Genomic DNA, 21017 nt, shown 5'->3' on the forward strand with positions numbered 1-21017 from the left:
TGCTATGGCTGAAAGGGTGGCTGAGGTTTGGGGCTCCCTGCACTTGTCTCAGGTTGAACACTAATCATCTGGGAGACCACGGGTATTAAAGCCCTCAGAGCTACACTGTGGACAGTGGGCAAGACAGTGACAGGACGCAAACTTACAGCACGTAGACAGCAGTGCAATTTCAGGGCTCTGGGGTGCTTCTTAGTTAAAGACAGTGTTCTAGCCCGAGAAAACAGGTCATTGGAAGTCTACAGCCCAAGGGCATTAATCTCTCTAGCCTTATAGCCTGTCCCAGATGCCATCCTTCCCCGCCGCCTCCCTGCAAGCCCCCTTACCTCTGAGCAGTGGTGGTGATGGCGTCCACAATCTCTATGATCCGGTGCAAAGCAGAATCAGTGCCAATAGTCATATCAGTGCCACAAAAGTCATTGTCAATCGAGCCCACCAAGCCCACGATGTTCAGGTAGCTGGACTTCGTAGCCTCCTCCGCTGTGATCTTACCTGACAAAGAGAAGCAAACCAGGAGCCACCGGGTGAGGTGCTTGACATGCCTAAAGTGCAGATGACTGGAGAGAGAAGGAACTGCAGCCAATGGGAAGTATAAGCAACGGCAGAGGAAGGAGAGCAAAGACCTCCCTTTTGTGTCTGGGTGATGGTTTCCTCCAATGGGAGGAGAGGGCTGTGTGTGCACGCCCACAAACAATAGTTATGACAATGTCTCACCCGCTTTCTGGAGGTCACTCAGTAAGTCACTCCACTCAGAACGGAAGGTGTCAGCCCCAGTGAGGCTACCGTCACCCCCGATGACACACAGATTGGTAATCCCACGCTTCACCAGGTTGTGGGCAGCACGGAGTCGTCCCTCTCGTTCACGGAAGTCCTTGCACCGGGCACTTCCAATGACTGTGCCGCCCTGTGGGGAAGAAATAGAAGTCAGCTCCCCAGATGACACAGCCAAATTTGGGCTCAACATGCTAAGATTTCCCCTATTCCAACATTGTGATGAGCTGTCATAACCACCTGGCTTTCTAGGAAGTGCCCTGACATCCCTAAGAGTCATTTGTCCTTTCTAGGGGCACCTGGGTGGCTCAGTTGGTTAAGTGTTCGACTCTTGATTCAGCTCAGGTCACGATCTCACAGGTTGCGGGATTGAGCCTCACATCGGGATTCTGTCTCTCCCTCTCTTTGCCCCTTCCCCACTCGCAACTCCCTCTCAAAATAAATAAATAAACTTAAAAAAAAAAAAAAGAATCATTTGTCCTTTCTAAAGGAAAGGGAAATAATTCTGGTTGAGCTATCATAGGGTCATTCCTATATTCTGCTACACCTCTTAGAAGACTGCTAAGACTAACCCATTCCATTGAAGGCTTTGTTATCAAAGTGATTATCCTCAAGGAGAGCAAAGGAATACATACATACTGTTGGCTTTTAGAGTAATTTCCATCTTTCACATGTTCTTAGAAATGTAAGACGCGGCACTGACTTTAGTCTTTGGAAATTCTCCCCAGTGGCCTGACTTTATTGGATTGTGTCCAAACTGTTATTAGGAGTTCATCCCAATGTGCTTTCCCTCTTGAACTCACTGATTTCTAATTGTAACCAGGCCCTGCCAATCCTTTCCCCTTCACTGCTCGGGATCTATGGTGCTCATAGAAGGAAGTATCCACATAGTCACAGGAAAAATAGTTCTGAGTGTTATAGATGTCCCAAGAGAGGTAAGAATACTTAGAGTTTTCACAAATCATATTAGCTTCTGGCATCCATGCCTTTTGATAGAGAATTCTGACTCGTTTTCACACCACTTAACAGCAGGTACCATTGCCTATAAAGAATCTTCGCGAAGTACTGCATATTACATTTCTTCCCATGGATTTTTAGAGGAGTGAGGTAAAGAATGGGGACACAAATGTAATTTGTGGATTTTTCAGTAAACCAGAAAATAGGTATATAATGACTTACAGAAAGTAGCACAAAGGGTTGTGGTGGATACAATCAGCATAATCTTAAGGTATTTTCGGAAACTCTAAAAGGCTGCACTGGTTCCTTCCTCCCTTAAACAGTGTGGTTTCGGGTGACCTTCTCACCATCACATGAGGACCGGCAGATTTCAGCTCTACTTCTGACTCTGGCTCCAGGCCTCTGGGAAGGTTATTTTCCTGGCCAGACCTTCCCTGTGACCCCAGAGCAGGACCTGCTTACATGCCAGTTCCTTAAGTCTTGCCTATGACCTTTCTATAAAGAGCAGACTGTCCTGTGACCTCACCCCACCCTGATGCCAGGGTGATGTTTTCAAACGCAAAGAGTAAAGGGCAGTTGTGGCACCTCTCTTGCCACAGAACCCTTCACGTCAAGCCACGTGGGGGGAACCTGAGCAACCAGGAGGCAAAACCAGAGTTGGGTGGGACAATGACAGCACAAATGAGGGACAGGAATCATCTGGAACATACCAGCTGAAGCATCATGGAAACGCTCTCCCAGGTGGCTTCCCTGATGTTATCTCCACCATCCACCAGGCCTTGATAACCCTGTGGAGCACATTATACCCATTCAGCCTCTGCTAGGCCAGAGGTTCTCCCTAACCCCCCACGATTAGGACAGGATCTTTGGAAAGTAGTTCTCTGAGAATCAAGCCATTTCCTCCCATTACTGATCTCTGGATGGCCATGACATTGTCGTATTTAACACAGTCCAAGGAAGAAGACATCAACCTTTCAATACTCTCTTCTATTTTCCTGCAATCTCGAAAGGTTAGGATGTCCTTCCTAATATTTCATCCTAATTCCTCTTGTTTCTGGCTCATCCATTTCCTCCGATCTGCTTCCCCAGGGAAGTAGATAGCAGATAGCTTTGATAACAGTAGAGGGAAAAGGGAAAGGTGGTGAAAGGAGGGCAGGAGAGAAATGGGACTTGAAAAGAAAAAATCCAGGAGAAGGCAGATAAGCCTTACAGAGGGAAGAGTGGGCAAAGAATGAGAGGGAAGGGAGAGAAGGGTAGAGGAGTTGGAACCTCAGAAGGTTCAGCAAACTGCAGAAATCTGATGAGACTTTGTTCCTTCCAAAGGCTCTGTCTCTGGACATACTAAATTTTCTGTGAAATCCTCATTTCAGCTTCTCTCTTCGTTTTGGTGGAGATAAGGGGAGGAGAGAGCTACTTCTTCCTTTGAATTGAACAGGCAACATGAGGACCCAGTCTGTAGATCCCTAGGTCCCACCATCATTAGTGGAGACTGGAGTCTGGGAGAGACATGGAGACAGGGAACTAAGCCAGATTCCGGAGGCATAGCATGTAACTGGGAGGTGAGGAGAGAGGAAGTGGGGAGGGGAGGAGCAGAAAACAGAAAGAATGATGGAGAACAAGTAGAGAACCAACCTCATGGACAAAAAAGACACGGGCACCAGTAAAGATACCAACTCGAACCACAGCCCTGACAGCGGCATTCATACCTGAATGGAGGGAAGGAAAACGAAAGGAAGAGGTTACTCCTGAGAAAAGCAGCCTGGACTACAAGATATAACTCAGTTCTTCCTTTAAGCTTTTCTCTGACTCTAGAATACTCCTCTCCTCCAAGTCTTCTGGCCTCCCCACTAACACTAAATTACCGTGTTCAGTGTTCATGTAGCTCCAGTTACCCCCAATTCATCCCCTTCCCCCCACAATCCCATTTTTCCTAAGACCTTTCCTTGGCAGGGCAATCCGGGGACTAATAATCTTAAGTGCTGACTGTAGGGTTAGACACTGCTAACTGCTTGTCAAACCTCATCTCATTTAATCCTCTCCACAACCCTGAAGTTACCTCCATTTTACAGATTTGGAAACTAAAGTTCAAAGAGGTCAAAGTCACAGAGCCCAGTCTCTCCACTGGGAGGAAGAATCAGGACTAAAACTAATTAGGACTAAAACAGAGAGGCGAGCCTTTCCCTTCTCTCCCATGTAAGTGTTATCCCTTTCAAGTAGCTACTCAGTGACAAGAACTGTCTCTCCTGAGAGTACTGTGGGGGAACCGCCCTGCACAGCACACAATACACAGTGGAAGCTGTACTGGCCTCCATATTAGAAACAGTGCTACTGATAATTGTCCTAAGCGGAGCCTCCTTGGTGAGACATGAAACACACTCCTGGGTCTTGGTCCCGGCCACCCCATCCTGCCTCGTAATGTGAGAAGCGTTCACGGTGAGGCTCAAGGAATCTCAGAGCCCTGATAGATCAATTTCTTATGAACCATTTTTGCCACCCTCCCTCAGATACCCCAGTACATGTTTTTGTTTCAATCTACAATCTCTTCCTAGGGTCCTTAATCCTGCCTGGAGAAATATTATGTACCAGTGAGCACTAGAGAAACCAGTAATTTGAAAAATCTGCTAAACTCCATCATGAGCTCCTATAAACTTGAAAGCTACCTGGAATGAAATATCCAAAAAGACCAAACAAACTGTCTGTTTTGGAGGGTTTTTTTTTTTTTTTTTTTTTTGTTTTTTGCAGGCTGACAAAAGTTGGTGTTAGATGGCTGTAAGCACCAAATCAAATTGAAGGCCCATTCACTCACTGAGTGAATATTTACTAAACACCTACCATGGTCCCTCCACTATCTAGGCACTAAGGAAACAGCAGTGAATGATACAGTCTCAGGATGTGAAGATACAGGAGTTGGTAATGGTCCTCAAGACTTCTGAAGAATACAATATGGTTACAATATGGATCCCTATGAAGGAGATTTGTACAAAATACGGTGGGGAAAGGAACATCTAAGCTGCCAGAAAGGAAGTCAGAACAGGTTACATAGAAAAGACTGCATTTGACCTGAGACCTAAAGGACAATTTCCTTATAAATCTTTTATGTCAGGTGGACACTTTGGGGGACAGTGCTCTAGGCAGGGAAATAGCACAAATAAAGGTGAGAGTCAAGAAACAACCTTAGGTAACTCAGCATTACAAAGAATAAAATGTAAGCTAGGAAGTGGTGAGCGGTGAAGCTACAACAGGTAAGCAGGCACCTGTATGCCACGCGAGGAAGTCTGGCTCTTATTCTGTAGGCCAGGGTTTGATTGGGGATCCATGGGTGATGGTTTCAGGGAATCCATGAACCCATGAAACCGTATGAAAAGTTTTCTGGGTACAGGAATTTCCTTGGGAGAAGGTCCGCAGCTTTCATTTGATTCTTAAAAGGGTCTTTGACCTAGAAAACAAAAGTTGCAAATGATGGAGAATCTCTGAGGAATTTTGAGAATGGAGAGACATGACGCTATCTGTATATCAGAAAGATCACTGTGGCTGCAATGTGGAGGACACTGGGATAAGATGGCTCTCAGGCAGCCTCGACAAAATGAGGGCCTAGACTGAGAGAGTGGCATTTGGGACAACACAGAGACACTGGGCAGGAGACACTGAGGAAACAGAAGCATAGCAGTGTGGTTAGATTTCAAGGTGGTGGAGAAGAAGATGGAAAAGCCCCATAACTGACAGGCAAAGAGTAAGACTGAAGTGAAGTGAACTAAGCAGAGGCAAGTTTTGATTTGGGCAGGTAAGAGTATGGATGATACACTCGTATGTGGATATGCTGAGCTTGAAGTTCTTGTGGAACACCCATGTGGACTTGGGAGAGACGGTTTCACAAGAATATGTAGAATAAGAATAGGAAAGGCAAGGAATGGAACACTGAGGGAAACCAATGCTGACGGAACGAGCAGGGGAAGATGGGTTCCGTGACAGAAATTAATGAACAGCAAGAAAGACAAAAGGAAATCCAGGTCTTAGCCATGTCTTGGAAGCCAAAGGGAACAGTTTCAAGAAGTTGTAACAGTGCCAAATGCTTCCAATAATTGATCTAAGATAAGAACAGGGAGGTTGGGCTTGCCAACAAGAGGTCACTGGTGAGCAGTCATCAAAGCCCACCTTCGCCATCACTAAGGCAAAGTCGCACTAAGTATAGAAGTCTAGAGTCACATGGTCAAACTGAAGGAATCAAAATGGAAAAATCTGTGATGGGAGTAGGCTTCTCAGAAGCTTTAGGAAAAGCCTGTGTGTATGAAAAGAACAAAGTCAGGGTCCATGCAAAGCCATCAGGGCCTCAGGAAGGATAAATCAGTAGGTCAAAACAGATATGAAACTGTTGTTTATTTATTTTCTAGACTTTCACAAGGCCTATGAGCTTCTCTATTGGATACCTGGGGTTCTGGAGTATGAATGTGTAATCTTAAGAACTAAGGAAAAAACATTTTTCTGAAATTTATAGGTTGGAATGCTATTTCCTACTCCCAAGCTGAGTAAGGGTAGGGGAGAAAGATTTAAGAAAAACAAATGACTTAAGAGGCTTTAAGTATCAAGTAAACAATAGACGGCAGGTAGGAAATATCCAAATCTACTGGACAGAAGAAAAATCCCACAAAAAAAGAAGATTCTTTCTCTTCTCTCCTTCCTTTTTACCTTCTTACCTCAGTCTTATGAACCTCCAGAGGTCATCCTGCCTCTAAGTTAGACAGCTGTTTTCCTAGAAATCAAGCTTTAGGACCCTCATTGTCTCCTATACTTGCGTTTCTTTTTTTCTTTCTTTCTTTTTTTTTTTTTTAATGTTTTATTTACTTCTAGGAGAGAGAGAGAGACAGAGTGAGCAGGGGAGGGTCAGAGAGACAGGGAGTCACAGACTGAAACAGGCTCCAGGCTCTGAGCTGGCAGTCAGCACAGAGCCCGACGCAGGGCTCGACCCCACGAACCGCGAGATCATGACCTAAGCGAAAGTTGGACGCTTAACCGACTAAGCCACCCACGTGCCCCTATACTTGTGTTTCAAACCCCCAGTTCCCTAGAATTCACAGACTGGGAGGTATACACATAACTTATGCTAGGTAGTCCCAGTAATTCTTTGGGCTCTCCTATTTAACACCGCTGGCCTATTCTGGTACCAGACCAGTCCTGGCGAGGCTCTCCCTGGCTGTTCCATGTTGCCCTAAATAACCCTCTATTCGCAGCTGTCTGACTTATTAGAAGCAAGACGAAGGATAAGATTACAGGCACCACCCAGGGGGTATTCTTGGTACAGCCAGGAGGGGCTCTGGAGAACATCAGAGGCATGTACTTTGGAGTTTCTAATTACGGCCTGTAGGCAAGAGGCTTTGGGGAGAACTCTGCAGGGTAATGAGTCTCTATGACATGAGACAGAAAAAACTAATAAATGACTTGGTCCCTATCTTTTTGAAAGCAGACGTTGGAAAGTTTCTACCTTAATTGAACTTTGAATAAGAAAAAAAAATCCTTTAATTCCAACATGAAAAATAGATATTAGATCTGAATTCCATTTCTGACAAATGTGTAATTAATATTATGAATCCTAGAACAGCAATCCAGAGAAGTAACAGAATCCCTGTTCCTGTAATCCTTTAAAAATGGATAAACATGTATTTGGAATGGACTGCCCCTCTGAAGGCAGCAGGCTAGGGCGATGACTGAGATCCTTTCCAGCAGAATAAGCCAATGTCATGAGGCCAAATGTGGTATGGTTTAGCAGAGCTGGGGCCATTCCTGGGCTGGAATTTGTATCCACTCAGCCCAGCTTCTGAGCTCAGGGTGTCTGAAATCTGGCCTCTCTTCTGCTTTAAGTGGTTATTGGCTTTGCTACGCTCAGGGAATGACAGAGCAGTGGCCTCTGTGGTTTTTATAGAACCCAACCTTCACTTTCCCATGTGGCCCACAGCCTCTGGGTTAAAAATCATTTCTGTGCTCTCTCCCTCGGAGAACTAAAGATCATTAAACCTATCTCTGGGCAGGCCACTACTGTATTTGAGCTGCTCCTTCAGCTGAGACCTTCCAACTCTACTCTGAGTTTTCTGCTTTGCTTCCCTGCCTCCCTTAGTTCCATCCTGTACCACCTGCTCACATGCACCTGTGATGTTATGTGGACTTGAAGTGGGATATTTCCCTGCGTACACTGCGCCTGTCACAGGATCCCATAGGCCTTGGTCCAGCTGGCCCTCCAGAAATCAGCTTATGCTAGCACCTGCCTCTATGGAGGATGATCTTCCCTTAAAGCAGGTGACGGTCCCTCTAGAATAAGAGGATTTCTGTGCTCAGGATCAGAAGCTGAAAGGGCTCTGTTGCTCTTAGATCCAAGTTAAATCCGAGATCTCTCTCTCAACCTCTTTTTTTTTTTTACCTCTTTCCCTCTTCAGAGAGCCTTTCTTTTTCATAAATTCCTAACTTTGTATGCCTCATTTGGATTTTTAGCAGGCTCTTGCTTTACTTAATCCAGTTTCTCAGGCCACCCTACCAAGATTTCAGGATCAACACTCAGAGTTTATACAGCATGGGATCCTTTTCAGGAGAGAGCGGAGAAGCAGTAGAAGTGAGGTCAGCCTCAAGTAGGGCTCTGCATTCCTAATCTGGCCACTCTTCCTGAACTCAGACCTCTGTGCCCTCCTTCCTAAGTGTCCCCATTCTGGCATTCTCATGTTCATAATATATACTGCAGTTACAATTAAATATACATTAGCGAAAATATTTATTTAAAGTCTAGATTTACTAATATATAAATGAGAAGGGTCATAAGAACAAAGACAATGTGTGACTTTCTCACTGATGTATCCTTAGTGCTTGCCATCCTGTTTGAGATGCAGGTGCTCAATTACGCCCTTTGTGTTTAATTAGGAATATGCTTATTTAGCACTTATGTTGTACGCCAGAAACTGGTGAATAAAGAATTCAGTTCAGAATCAAGAGTTTAGTCTCTTGAAATCTACCTTCTCCGTGAACTTTTCCTTGGTTAATCCAACCAAGGCCTATCTGTTCATTACAGAAGTGGGTTCTACTTGATTATGCACACTTGATTATTGTTATTTATGAGCCTTACATAAGAATTCTAGTAATGTATGTTATCTTTCCTTCTAAAACTAGAAGTTCCCAAAGGAAATTAACTTCTTTGCAACATACAAGGTAGGGCTCTAAGCAAAGTGGGTATTTAACACAAAGTCTAGGAAGCCTATGGAGAGTGGTGCAGAGTGAAGGGGAGACTAGCTGAAATCTCTTTCCTTCTCTATTTTTCTCACACCGTCTCCACATTCTGGTATCCCTCTCAAAGAGATTCTGCCTCTCTTCAGCATATTATAAATTACAATATAGAAGATAATCAAAAGAGAAAAAAAAAATCACACATCCCCTACCTCCCACTTCATTTGTCCATATACCTGGTTTCCCTGACTTATAGGCTTCTGGGACTCAACCCAGAAAGGGGTTCTCTCTGTCTTTGCTTTCTGCTGCCCCCATACACACACCATGGGTCTCTGCTGATTAACTGATGCTGTTCCTATTTGTTCGAGGGCTGAAGGAATGGAAGAGGAGGGATAGGCCGCAGAAAACTGAGCATGAAGCAGAACCGTGCCCAGTAGAAGGAAATGTGCTGTAGGAGTGAGGTGCCAGACCCTGGTCAGTGCAGGAACTCTACACACCTCAGCGGTAATACCTGAAGATCTAGCTAGGGCCCACCAAATACCAATTTCTGTGTCTCCCCTTTCCCCACCATTTCCAATGTACTTGAAGTGAATCCACCTACTGCTTTCTCAACAATTGTATTTCTTTAGTCTCTTTCTTCCTAATGATGCTTAAGAAAACACTAGTTTTTTAGGTACCAAGGGACCAAAATGGTCCCAAATCTTCAGAGAAACTTGGAAAAGAAGTTTTATGAAGATTTGAGTAAATTAAAGTAGAGCAAATAATATCCAGAAGCACTTGGGGACTTAGACCTGACAGAGATTCTTGGGAAAGCCCAGGATTCCAGTGTGAATCTATAGGGGAGGACATTAAGGAGGGCAGTTCTGTTCTACAGGCTAAGGGAGTTATGTAACTTAAAGGGGCTACCAGCCATGTTTTTGTTGTCCCTCCCCAAGCAGGGCCTTCCTCCTTACCTTGGGCATCTCCACCAGAGGTTAACACAGCGATGGCTTTGCCAATCCCCAGGGTTTTGGCTGCATGGTGCTCTTCATGGGTCATGATCCACTCTAGAATTCAAGAGAACGATCAGTTAAGACACAGGTGGATCGAGGTGCTCAGGAAATGGCTGTTAGACTGGCTAGAGCCACCTCAGTCAGGCTCTCCCACTATACTAAGTCTGAGCTTTGCAGCCTGGATATTTTGGACTCTTTCCAGAAGAGGGCCAAACCCCCACAGACTGCCAAGCTGAAATGTCACAGTAATCAAACCCAAGACTGCAAAGGTCCTGGCTAATCCCTCCCACCTGAATTGGAGCCTATTTGGAGAACAAGCTAAGGTCAAGGGGAAGAGCAGTTGACTGAACAGAAATGAAAAAGGAAGGAGGAAAGTTAAGGTGCCTCAAAAATTGTTCCTTTTAATGAAGGGAAGGGCTGCTGCAGGCAGTAGGAATCGGTGAGGTTTGGGGCACTGACCAGAACCAGCCCAGAGGAAGAAGAAAGTGAGGGTAGGCGGGGTTATGGTGAAGATTAGGGTTCAGTTCTATGGAATTTGACTAAGCTGGAACTGGAGTTCAAGGTTTTTACATGAACATCTGAGCTTGTGCAAAATGATGGTTCAGGCTCAGGAATGGTTAAAGATATTCTATGGCTTCTCCCATTGATTTCAGGCTCCCTGCCTCCTAAGCATCTCTTGACTCACCTTCAGGCCTTGCCCTTCACACTACATGCTATCAAATGGGAAGAGCAACAGAGAATCATGGCCAAATACACATAGATACGTACACACGGCATGTGACCACCTTCCTATTTTTGTCTTTAGGGCTTATTTCTCTCAAAGGAACACACAAGACATACTTTTGTAGCCATAAAATGTCAAAGGAGTCATCACTCTCCCAGTTATCTAGGCTAAAATCTAAGTTTTTAAATTTATCTCCTCCTTACTCTCAGAGTCAAAACAGTTACCAAATCTTATTCTTCTCCTTTATTATCTTCCCTTATCCTCTTATTAGCCATCCTCAGCACCTCTCTCCACCTGAAGTCCTACTACAATAGCTAGTCTCCCTGTTTGTGTTTCCCTTCTCCATTCTATAAGAGACAAAGAATAAACCTCCATGGGAAGGTCATAGGACCCTGGGGCCTCAGTGGAGAGAGGATGCATTCACTTGAACGGGGACTGATGACCTTTATGCAGAGCTCATGTTTCTGCTGTGAATCTGAGGAAATCAGGGTGACTGCTGATTAAGACATAGGTCACATAGACACACAAATCTGCATACATGCCAATAAAGTATATGCAACGAGACCGCATGAAGACATACATACACAAACATATATAGCGTTATTATAGGACACACGTTCACAGACATACTACATATAATCCACTCTGGCGGATAAAGTCCAAATTCTGGAGTTGGCATTCAAAGCTTCCATGATCTGGCCCTTGCCAAAGCCTGAACCTTTGTCCCCATGGATTTTCTGCTCCATCATCACCTGAACATTACTTTGCTCCTTTCCATTTGTGTACCTGGGCACACTGCATCCCTCGTCCAGAAGGCCACCATGGCCCTTCCACAGATCAATATCCCACTCCATCATTTAAGATCAGGCCTACTTGCAATCCTATTAATAGTAAGACTATTAACCCTTTACTGATTGCCATAGTAAGGATTCTTTTTGGACCTCCTCTAATCACATATTGTCTGGTATTAGATCATTCATTTAGCACTTATTACTTTATGTGGTATTTAACTTGCTTCTTATATATTGACGATAAGGTTGGACTAGATCGGGGTCAACAAACTACAGAGCACAGGTCAAATCCAGCCCTTGTTATGGTTTTGTATGGCAGCAAACTAAGAAAGGTTTTTATATTTTTATTTTTCTTTAAGAAAGAGAGAGAGAGAGAGAGAGAGAGAATATCTCAAACATGCTCCACGCTCAGCAGGCAATCTGATGTGGGGCTGGATCCCACAACCCTGGGATCATGACCTGAACCGAAACCAAGAGTCAGATGCTCAACTGACTGAGCCACCCAGGTGCCCCAGGTTTTTACATTTTTAGATGGTTTAAAAAACCATTTCAGGACATGTGAAAATTACATGAAATTCAAATTTCAAGTGTCCATACCATTATCATTATTTCACACATTATCCTATGGCTGCTTCTGTACTACGACAGAGCAGATTATTGTGACAGAGACCAGACAGCCTGCAAAGACTAAACTATTTACTATCTGGATTTTTGCAGAAAGTTTGCAGACCCCTGGCTAGATGACTGCTACAAGCCACTTTCCCCAACTAGACTGAACAATCCTCCAGGGAAGGATCATGTTCATTTTTTAAAAACTTTCCCACAGCTTAACCAAAGTCTGGCGAAGTCCATGCACATAACAGTTCAATAAATCCTTGTTGAAAGCATTAGTGAACTGACGAACAATACAAAATGCACACAGACCTATGAAAGCTTTTATTTAATAGGCTTGGATACAGACAGCTCCATATTCTATTTCTAACACATAGAGATACAAATAGGACTTAAGAGAGCATATAGCGACAGTGAAAGGAATGTAATAAACACATAGGATAGAGACACTCTCCTATTAACTGGAGTGTTCATGTCCAAATCTCTGCTGTTCTCAAGAACAAAAAAAAATTTTTTTTGCACCAGCTGGCGCAAATATTAAGGCAAACATTTGGAAATGAAAAAACAAAACATGAGTATGATCCCATTTTCCATGAGTTTTTCTTCTTCTCATTCACTCTGGGAGCTCATCACTGACAAACCCGTAGAGGGAACTTCCACCCATAGAGTTTTCAGTGAGAGAGAGAATTCACCATTAACAAGGGGGAAGGTCAGGAGGAGTGCTGACCTGCAAAAATCTGAGTCTTCTCCTGTATCTTTAAACCAGTTATAGAGACACGGGACACAGAAATGCACGCAGATTCATATATAAGCAACCTTTACAGATCCACAGTGACACACACATAGAAACACACAGACATAAAACCTAAATATAAAAATCACATGTGTGTGGGTACGCAGGCGGGAGGAACAAATACAGGGAGGCAACATCACAGGTGCACCGATTTGAATCGGACAAGTGCCAGGATGGGAGTCAGGCAGCCAGGGCGAACGAGGTCCGAGCACCACTCACCCATCCCTGATTCCCAGGGGCGGGGGCTGTGCGCGCTAGTAGAGAGAAAAGAACCGAAGGACTAGGATTCTTCTCGGCTACTCAACCCATCCCCCCTCTTCGCTCCAGCTTCTGATGCCATACCACCTCTTCTTTTCCCGTCCGCTCCTTCCAGTTCTCCCCACCGCCTCCTCCCAGCACGGTCATCCCCACCTCGCTCTCGGCTTTCCCCCTCGGTCGTTACTCAAGGGCCCCTCTTGCCTTTTAGTCTTAGCTCTCCACAGCCACGGCTTCCTTGCAGACTGTCCTTGGGGAAGGGGGGAGGGGAGCTTGGCGAACGCGGGGAGGAGCCAGGTGGAGGCCACAAGGGAGGGGAAAGAGGAGAGGCTTCCCAACCTCCACTAGCCGATGCTGGACCGGAGGCTCCGCCTCCCGCTGCTCCTCTTTCCCCACCCCTCCCTCCTCCTCCCAAGGACGCTCAGCTATGGCATCAGCTGTCCCCTCACTCCACAGAAGGTTCTCGGGTCCCCATCTCTGTGTCGGGCGCCATCAGCTCTTGTACACCGTGGGAATCAAAAATCATTTAGTGGCCTCCCATGTTGTCCGCAGAAACAACTTTTTCCTAGCCAGAATGACTGAGACTCCTTGCATTCAAACATCCTCAACAACAAAACTAAGAATAAATCTACCCCCTCTGGCCTTATGCATTGTCACTCTTTGAACAAGCAACTATGGAAAGTCTTTGTGCCAGGTTTTGTATTAGGTGCTGAAGGATGAAAAGATAAATGAAATAGAGTCCCTGCCCTGGAGGAACACCGGTGTTTTCTGTAGAGGGACCGTTAAAAACTCTTTCTATATTTATGTACCTTTCTCTGAGAAAATACAGGGCTGCAAAGCGAACAGCGTCCATGGAGGCAACATGGGCCAAGAAGTCCCAGATCTAAAGGTGCATCCTTTCCTCAGATCCTCTTTATTCCTTCCACCTCTCCACCCAAGTCTTTGTTGCAACGCCTCTCCCCAGGCATCTCTCCTCTCCTGACTTTCTATGCCCTTCCTCTTTCTTTCTTTTGTTTCTGCCCCTGCATATTCTGGCTGCAAACAATAGGAATAAAGATAAAACCATTGGAATACACAAAAGTAATTTTTGTGATGCCAACGTTACCATCAAGAGATAGCCTATAGAATGGGAGAAAATATTTGCAAATCATATATGTAACAACAAAGGAAGCATATCTAGAATATATAAATAACTCTTGCCACTCAATAATAAGAAATAAACTTGGGGCGCCTGGGTGGCTTAGTCGGGTTGAGCATCTGACTCTTGATTTTGGCTCAGGTTCATGAGTTCTCACAGTTCGTGAGTTTGAACCCCACATTGGGCTCCTAACTAATGGTGAAGAGCTTGCTGGAATGTGCTCTCTCTCTGCCCCTCCTGCATGCACACTCTCTTTCTCTCTCTCAAAATAAACAAACTTTTCAAAAGATAATAACCCAGTTTAGAAATAGGCAAAAGGTCTGAACAGATACCTCACCAATGAAGATGCCCAGATGGCAAATAATCATATAAAATGATGCTCAGTATCATATGTTATCTGCAGATTAAAACAGTGAGGTACCAGTACATATTATTAGACTGGCTAACATAAAAAAATTTGATAACAAACATGACAGCACCAAAAGCTGACAAGAATGTGGTGCACCAGGAACTCTCATTTTTTGTTGGTGGGAATGCAAAATGGTATGGTCACTTTAAAAGAAAATGTGGCAGTTCCTTACAAAGCTAAATAGAGCCTTACTGTATGATCCAGCAATCACACTTCCCTAAGTAGTTACTCAACTGAGCTGAAAACTGCATCCACACAAAAACCTGCACACAAATGTTCATAATAGCTTATTCATAGTTGCCAAAAATGGAAGTAACCAAAATGTCCCTCAAAAGGTGAATGGGTAAACTGTGGTATATCAATTCAATGGAATATTATTCAGCAATAAAAAGAAACCTATGAAGCCAAGAAAAGATATGGAAGAAACTTAAATATATATTGCTTAGTCAAAGAAACCAGTCTGAAAAGGTTACATACTATATGTTTCCAACTAAATAACATTCTGGGAAAGGTAAAACTATAGAGACAGTAAAAAGATCAATGGTTTTCAAGGGCTTGGAATAGAGAGGGAACAATAAATAGGTAGAGCACAGGGGGTTTTTAGGGCAGTAAACCTATTCAGTATGATGCTATAATGCTGGATACATGACATTGTGTAGTTGTCAAAACTCACAGAACTTCACACAAAGAGTGAACTTTAATGTAAGCTACGGACTTTAGTCAATAATAATGTATCAATATTGGCTCATCAATTGTAACAAATGTACCTTAATAAGTAGTAATAATAAATGGAAACTGACCACAGGATAGGAAACTGTGCAAACTGCTCAATTTTCTGTAAGACTAAAACTTTTCAGACAAAGTCTACTAATTTAAAAAAACACATTCTGTTCAATGAAATATCTAATAAAACTGTAATATTAAAAAACAAAAAATGGGCAAGGGTTTAGACATTTCTCTAACTAAAATATACAAATAACCAATAAGCATATGAAAAGATGTTCAACATCACTAATCACTAGGGAAATGCAAATCAAAACCAAAATGAAATTCTACTTCACACCTATTAGGATGACTATTATAAAGGAAAATACACGAAAATAACAAGTATTGGAGAGGATGTGGAGAAATTAGAAATCTTGCATATTGCAGGTATAAATGTAAAGTGATATAGTCACTATGGAAAACAGTTTGGCAGTTCTTCATAATAAACAGAGTTACCATATGACCCAGCAATTCCACTCCTAGGTATATACCCAAGGAAAATGAGCACACGTGCGCGCACACACACACACACACACACACACACGTATACACCAATGGTCTAACAGCATTATTCATAACAGGCAAAAAGTGGAAATAGGCCAAATGTTCAACTGATGAATGGATAAATAAAATGTGGCATATCCATATAATAGAATATTACTTGCCAATAAAAAGAATTAAGTACTGATACACTCTGAACATGAATGAACCATAGAAACATAATACTAAGTACTGTTAGTAGTTAACTTTTGGAGGAGTCAAAAGCTATATGCAGATTTTCAACTGCATAAGGGGTTGGTGCCCTTAAGCCCTGTGTTGTTCAAGAGTCAACTGTACTAATAGCCTACTGTTGACTTACCAATAACAGTTGATTAACACATATTTTGTATAAAATATGTATTATATACTGTATCCTTATAATAAAGTAGGCTAGAGAAAAGAAAATGTTATTAAGAAAGTCATAAGGAAAATACATTTATAGTACTGTACTGTAAAAAAAAATCTATGTATAAGTGGACTCACTTATTTCAAACCTGTGTTGTTCAAGGGTCAACTGAATTTCCTTCATGAGTAATGTCTTTGGTATTGTATCTTAAAAGGGATCACCATACCCAAGGTCACCTAGCTTTTGTCCTATGTTATCTTCTAGTAGTTGTATATTTTTTCATTTTATTTTATTTTATTTTATTTTTTAATGTTTTATTTATTTCTGAGAGAGAGAGACAGCATGAATAGGGGAGGGTCAGAGAGAGAGAGTGAGACACAGAATCCGAAGCAGGCTCCAGACTCTGAGCTAGCTGTCAGCACAGAGCCCGACGTGGGGCTTGAACCCACGAACCATGAGATCATGACCTGAGCCAAAGTTGGACACTTACCCAACTGAGCCACCCAGGCGCCCCTCATTTTATATTTAAGTCTATGATCCATTTATAATTAGTTTTTGTAAAGGACATAAAGTCTGTGTCTAGATTCACTTTTGTGTACATAGATGTCCAGTTGTTCCATCATCTTTTGTTGAAAAGACTATCTTTGCTCAATTGTACTGCCTTGACTCCTATGTGAAAGATGAATTGATTATATTCATGGGGGTCTATTTTGGGGCTCTCTATTCTGTTCCATTGATCTAGTTGCCTATACTTTGACCAATACCACACTCTCTTGATTAGTGTAGCTTCACAGTAAATCTTGAACTTGGGTAGTGTCTGTCCTCCAACTTTGTTCTTCTCATTCAATACCATGTTGGCTATTCTGGGTCTTTTGTCTTTCCACATAAACTTCAGAATCAGTATGTTGATAACCATAAAATTACTTGCTAGAATTTTGATTGAGAAAGAATTTAATCTATAGATTAAGTTGGAAAGAACTGACATCTAGACAATATTGAGTCTTCCTTTCTATGAACGTGGAATGTTTCTCTGTTCAGTTCTTTTATTTCATTCACCAGAGTTTCTAAAATTTTCCTCGTAAAGATCTTGTATATATTTTGTTAGCTTTATCCCTAAGTATTTCATTTTGGGAATGCTAATGTAAATGGTAGTGCATTTTTAACTTGAAATTCCATTTGTTCATTGTTAGTATACAGGAAAACAATTGACTTTTGCATATTAACCTCCATCCTACAAGCTTCCTATAACCACTGGTAAGTTCTAGGAGTTTTTTATTGATTCTTTCAGATTTTCTGTATAAACAATCATATCACCTGTCTAACAGAGACAGTTTTATGTCTTCCATCTCAATCAGTATACTTTTTATTAGCTTTTCTTGATTTGTTGCATTAGCTAGGACTTCTAGTACAATGTTGAAAAGGAGTAGTGAGAGGAAACATCTTTGCCTTGTACCTTATCTTAGTGGGAAAGCTTCAAGTGTCTCAATTTATTTAAGTATGATGTTAACTGTAAGTTTCCATTAATAGTCTTAATCAAGTTGAGACAGTTCCCCTATAATCCAAGTTTGCTGAAAATTTTTATTATGAATGGATGCTGGATTTTGCCAAATGCTATTTCTGTATTTATTGTTATGATCATGTGATTTTTCTATTTTGATCTGTTTATGTGATGAATTATATTGATTTTCAAATGTTGAACCAGCCTTAAATACTTGTTGATCATGGTATATAATTCTTTCTATACTTTTTTGGATATCATTTGCTAATATTTTGTTGAGGATTTTTATGTCTATGTTCATAAGAGATATTGATCTGCAGTCTTCTTTTCTTTTAATATCTTTGTCTGGTTTGGGTATTATGGTAATGCTGACCTCATAGAATGAGTTAGATATATTCCCTCTGCTTCAATCTTCTGGAAGAGATTATAGAAAACTAGAAAAATTTCTTCCTTAAATGTTTAATAGAATGCACCAGGGATCTATCTGGGCCTGGTGCTTTTTTGAAAGGTTATTATTAGTTCAATTTCTTTAATAGATTTAGGCCTATCTGGATCATCTATTTCTTCTTAAGGCTTATTGATTTTATTGATATTTTCCAAGAACCAGCTTGTGGTTTCACTGATATTTTATTTTCAATTTTTATTGATTTCTGCCCTAATTCTTATTATCTCTTTTTTCTGCTTACTTTGGATTTAATTTGCTCTTCTCTTATAGTTTTCCAGGTTGGAAACTTCAATACTTTATTTTACACATTCTTCTTTTTTTTTTTTTTTTTAATATTTTTATTTATTTCTAGGAGAGAGAGAAAGAGAGAGACAGCGTGAGCAGGGGAGGGTCAGAGAGAGAGTGAGACACAGACTCCGAAACAGGCTCCAGCTCTGAGCTGGCAGTCAGCACAGAGCCCGATGCGGGGCTCGAACCCATGAACCGCGAGATCATGACCTAAGCGAAAGTCGGACGCTCAACCGACTAAGCCACCCAGGCACCCCTCTTCTTTTTTTATATATGTACTCAATGCTATAAATTTCCCTTTAAACACTGCTCCAACAAATTTTGGTTAGTTATCTTTTTATTTTCATTTTGTTCAAAATATTTTTAAATTTCTCTTGAGATTTCTTCTTAAATGTATGTGTTACTTATGTGTTGTTTAGTCCCCACATATTTAGGGATTTCCAGTTATCTTTCTGTTATTGATTTCTAGTTTGATTTCATTATGGTCTGAAAGCAGATATTGTAGGGGCATCTGGGTGGCTCAGTTAGATAAGCATCAGACTTCGGCTCAGGTCATGATCTCATGGTTAGTGGGTTCGAGCCCACATCAGGCTCTGCGCTGACCAGCTCAGAGCCTGGATCCTGCTTCAGATTTTGGGTGTCCCTCTCTCCCTCTCTCTTTCTCTTTCTGCCCATCTTCTGCTCATATTCTGTCTCTCTCTCAAAAATAAACATTAAAAAAATAAATTTAAAAAATTTAAATGAAAGCAGACATTGCAGAATTTCTGCTCTTTCAGTTAAAGTATGTTTTATGGCCCAGAATGTCGTCTATCTTAGTGAATGTTCCATGTGACCTAGAGAAAAATGTGTATTCTGCTGCTGTTGGACGAACTGTTGATGTCATTTATATCCATCTGATAGACAATGTTGTTAAGTTCAACTATGTCTTTACTTATTCCCTGTCTGCTGAATCTGTCCCTTTTGGAAAGAAGAATGTTGAAGTCTCCAGTTCTGATAGTGGATCTATATCTCCTTTCACTTCTATCAGTTTTTGCCTTAGGTAGTTTGATGCTGTGTTGTTAGGTGCATATACATTAGGAACAGTTATATCTTATTGGAGAATAAGTTATATCTTATTGGAGAACCCCTTTATCTGTACGCAATACCCTTCTTTATATCTGATAATTTTCCTTACTTTGAAGTTTGCCGTCTGAAATTAACAACTATTACTGCTTTTTTAAAATTAGTTTTAGCATGATATATTTTTCTCCCTCTACCTTTAATCTATATGTATCTTTATATTTATAGCAGTTTTCTTATAGATACATAGTTGGGGCATGTTTTATAATAACTCTGACAATATATTAATTGATGCATTTAGACCAATGATACTCAAAGTGATTACTGATATAGTTGGGTTAATATCTACCACATTCATTGCTGTTTTCTATTTATTGTCCTTGTTCTTTGTTCCTATTTTTGTCTTCCACTCTTTTTATGCCTTTTGTGGTTTTAACTGAGCATTCTATATCATTTCATTCTCCTTTCTTAGCATATCAGTAATACTTTTTTACTTTTTCAGTGGTTGCCCTAGAGTTTGCAATATTTATGTACAGCTAATCCAAGTCCACTTTCAAATAGCACTATACCACTTCAGAGTGGTGTGAATACCTATAACAACAAAAGAATCCTAATTCCTTTTTCCTATCCCTTGTACCATTGCTGTCATTCATTTCACTTACATAAGCATATACAGTTGACCCTTGAACAAAACTGGTTCGAATTGTGCAGGTCCACTTATACACAAATTTTTTATAGTCCTGTAAATGTATTTTCTCTTCCTTATGATTTGCCTTTTTTCTTATGATTTTTATAACATCTTTTACCTAGCTTATTGTGAAAACACAATATATAATATATAAAACATATAAAATATGTTAATTGACCATTAACTTCCAGTCAACAGTAGGCTATTAGTAGTTAAGTTTTGGGGAAATAAAAAGTTATACATAGATTTTCAACTGTGCCCTTAATCCAACAAAGTCCCTCAATTAGTCTGAGAAAGTCTATTTCTTCACTTTTAAAGGATAGTTTTGCAGGGTACAGAATTCTGGTTCTGATTTTTTCTCTCTCTATTTCAAATGTTTCACTCCACTCTCTTCCTGGTTGCATGGTTTCTGAGGAGAGGTCAAATATAGTTCTTACCTTTGTTCTTCTATAGGTAATGTGTTTTTTTTCCTCTGGCTTCTGGTACTTTTTCTTTATCTTTGATTTTCTGTAATTTGAAAATAATATGCCTAGGTGTAGGAGCTTTTGATTTTATTTATTTATTTATTTTATTTTATTTATTTATTTATTTATTTTGCATATGCTGAGCTTCCTGGATCTGTGGTTTGATGTCTGGCATTAATTTGGAGAAATTCTCAGTCATTATTGATTCAACTATTTCTTCTGTTCCTTCTCTCTTTATTTTCTCCCTCTGGTATTCTGATTATGTGTATGCTACATCTGTTGTAGTTG

At 41.4% G+C, this 21017-nt stretch overlaps 1 protein-coding gene across 3 annotated transcripts in view; it reads right to left on the bottom strand.

Annotated features, from left to right (window-relative positions):
* The window catches only part of PFKM (phosphofructokinase, muscle), a 43217-nt gene that overhangs the window by 10496 nt on the left and 11704 nt on the right, over window positions 1–21017 (bottom strand). The window contains exons 1-6 of one of the 3 annotated variants that reach the window (XM_039243117.1): window positions 13294–13366; window positions 9876–9968; window positions 3358–3431; window positions 2436–2513; window positions 712–901; window positions 324–489 (exon numbers count right to left, since the gene is read on the bottom strand). In XM_039243117.1, the coding sequence (XP_039099048.1) occupies window positions 324–489; window positions 712–901; window positions 2436–2513; window positions 3358–3431; window positions 9876–9960 (593 nt within the window). In that variant the 5' untranslated portion in view covers window positions 9961–9968; window positions 13294–13366. Of the gene's footprint in view, window positions 1–323; window positions 490–711; window positions 902–2435; window positions 2514–3357; window positions 3432–4979; window positions 4999–9875; window positions 9969–13293; window positions 13367–21017 lie in introns of those variants that run through there. The other 2 variants (XM_039243116.1, XM_039243115.1) reach the window with 2 other exon arrangements.

Source organism: Hyaena hyaena, unplaced genomic scaffold (assembly GCF_003009895.1).
Source record: "Hyaena hyaena isolate Hyena2069 unplaced genomic scaffold, ASM300989v1 scaffold_221, whole genome shotgun sequence".
Classification (NCBI taxonomy): domain Eukaryota; kingdom Metazoa; phylum Chordata; class Mammalia; order Carnivora; family Hyaenidae; genus Hyaena; species Hyaena hyaena.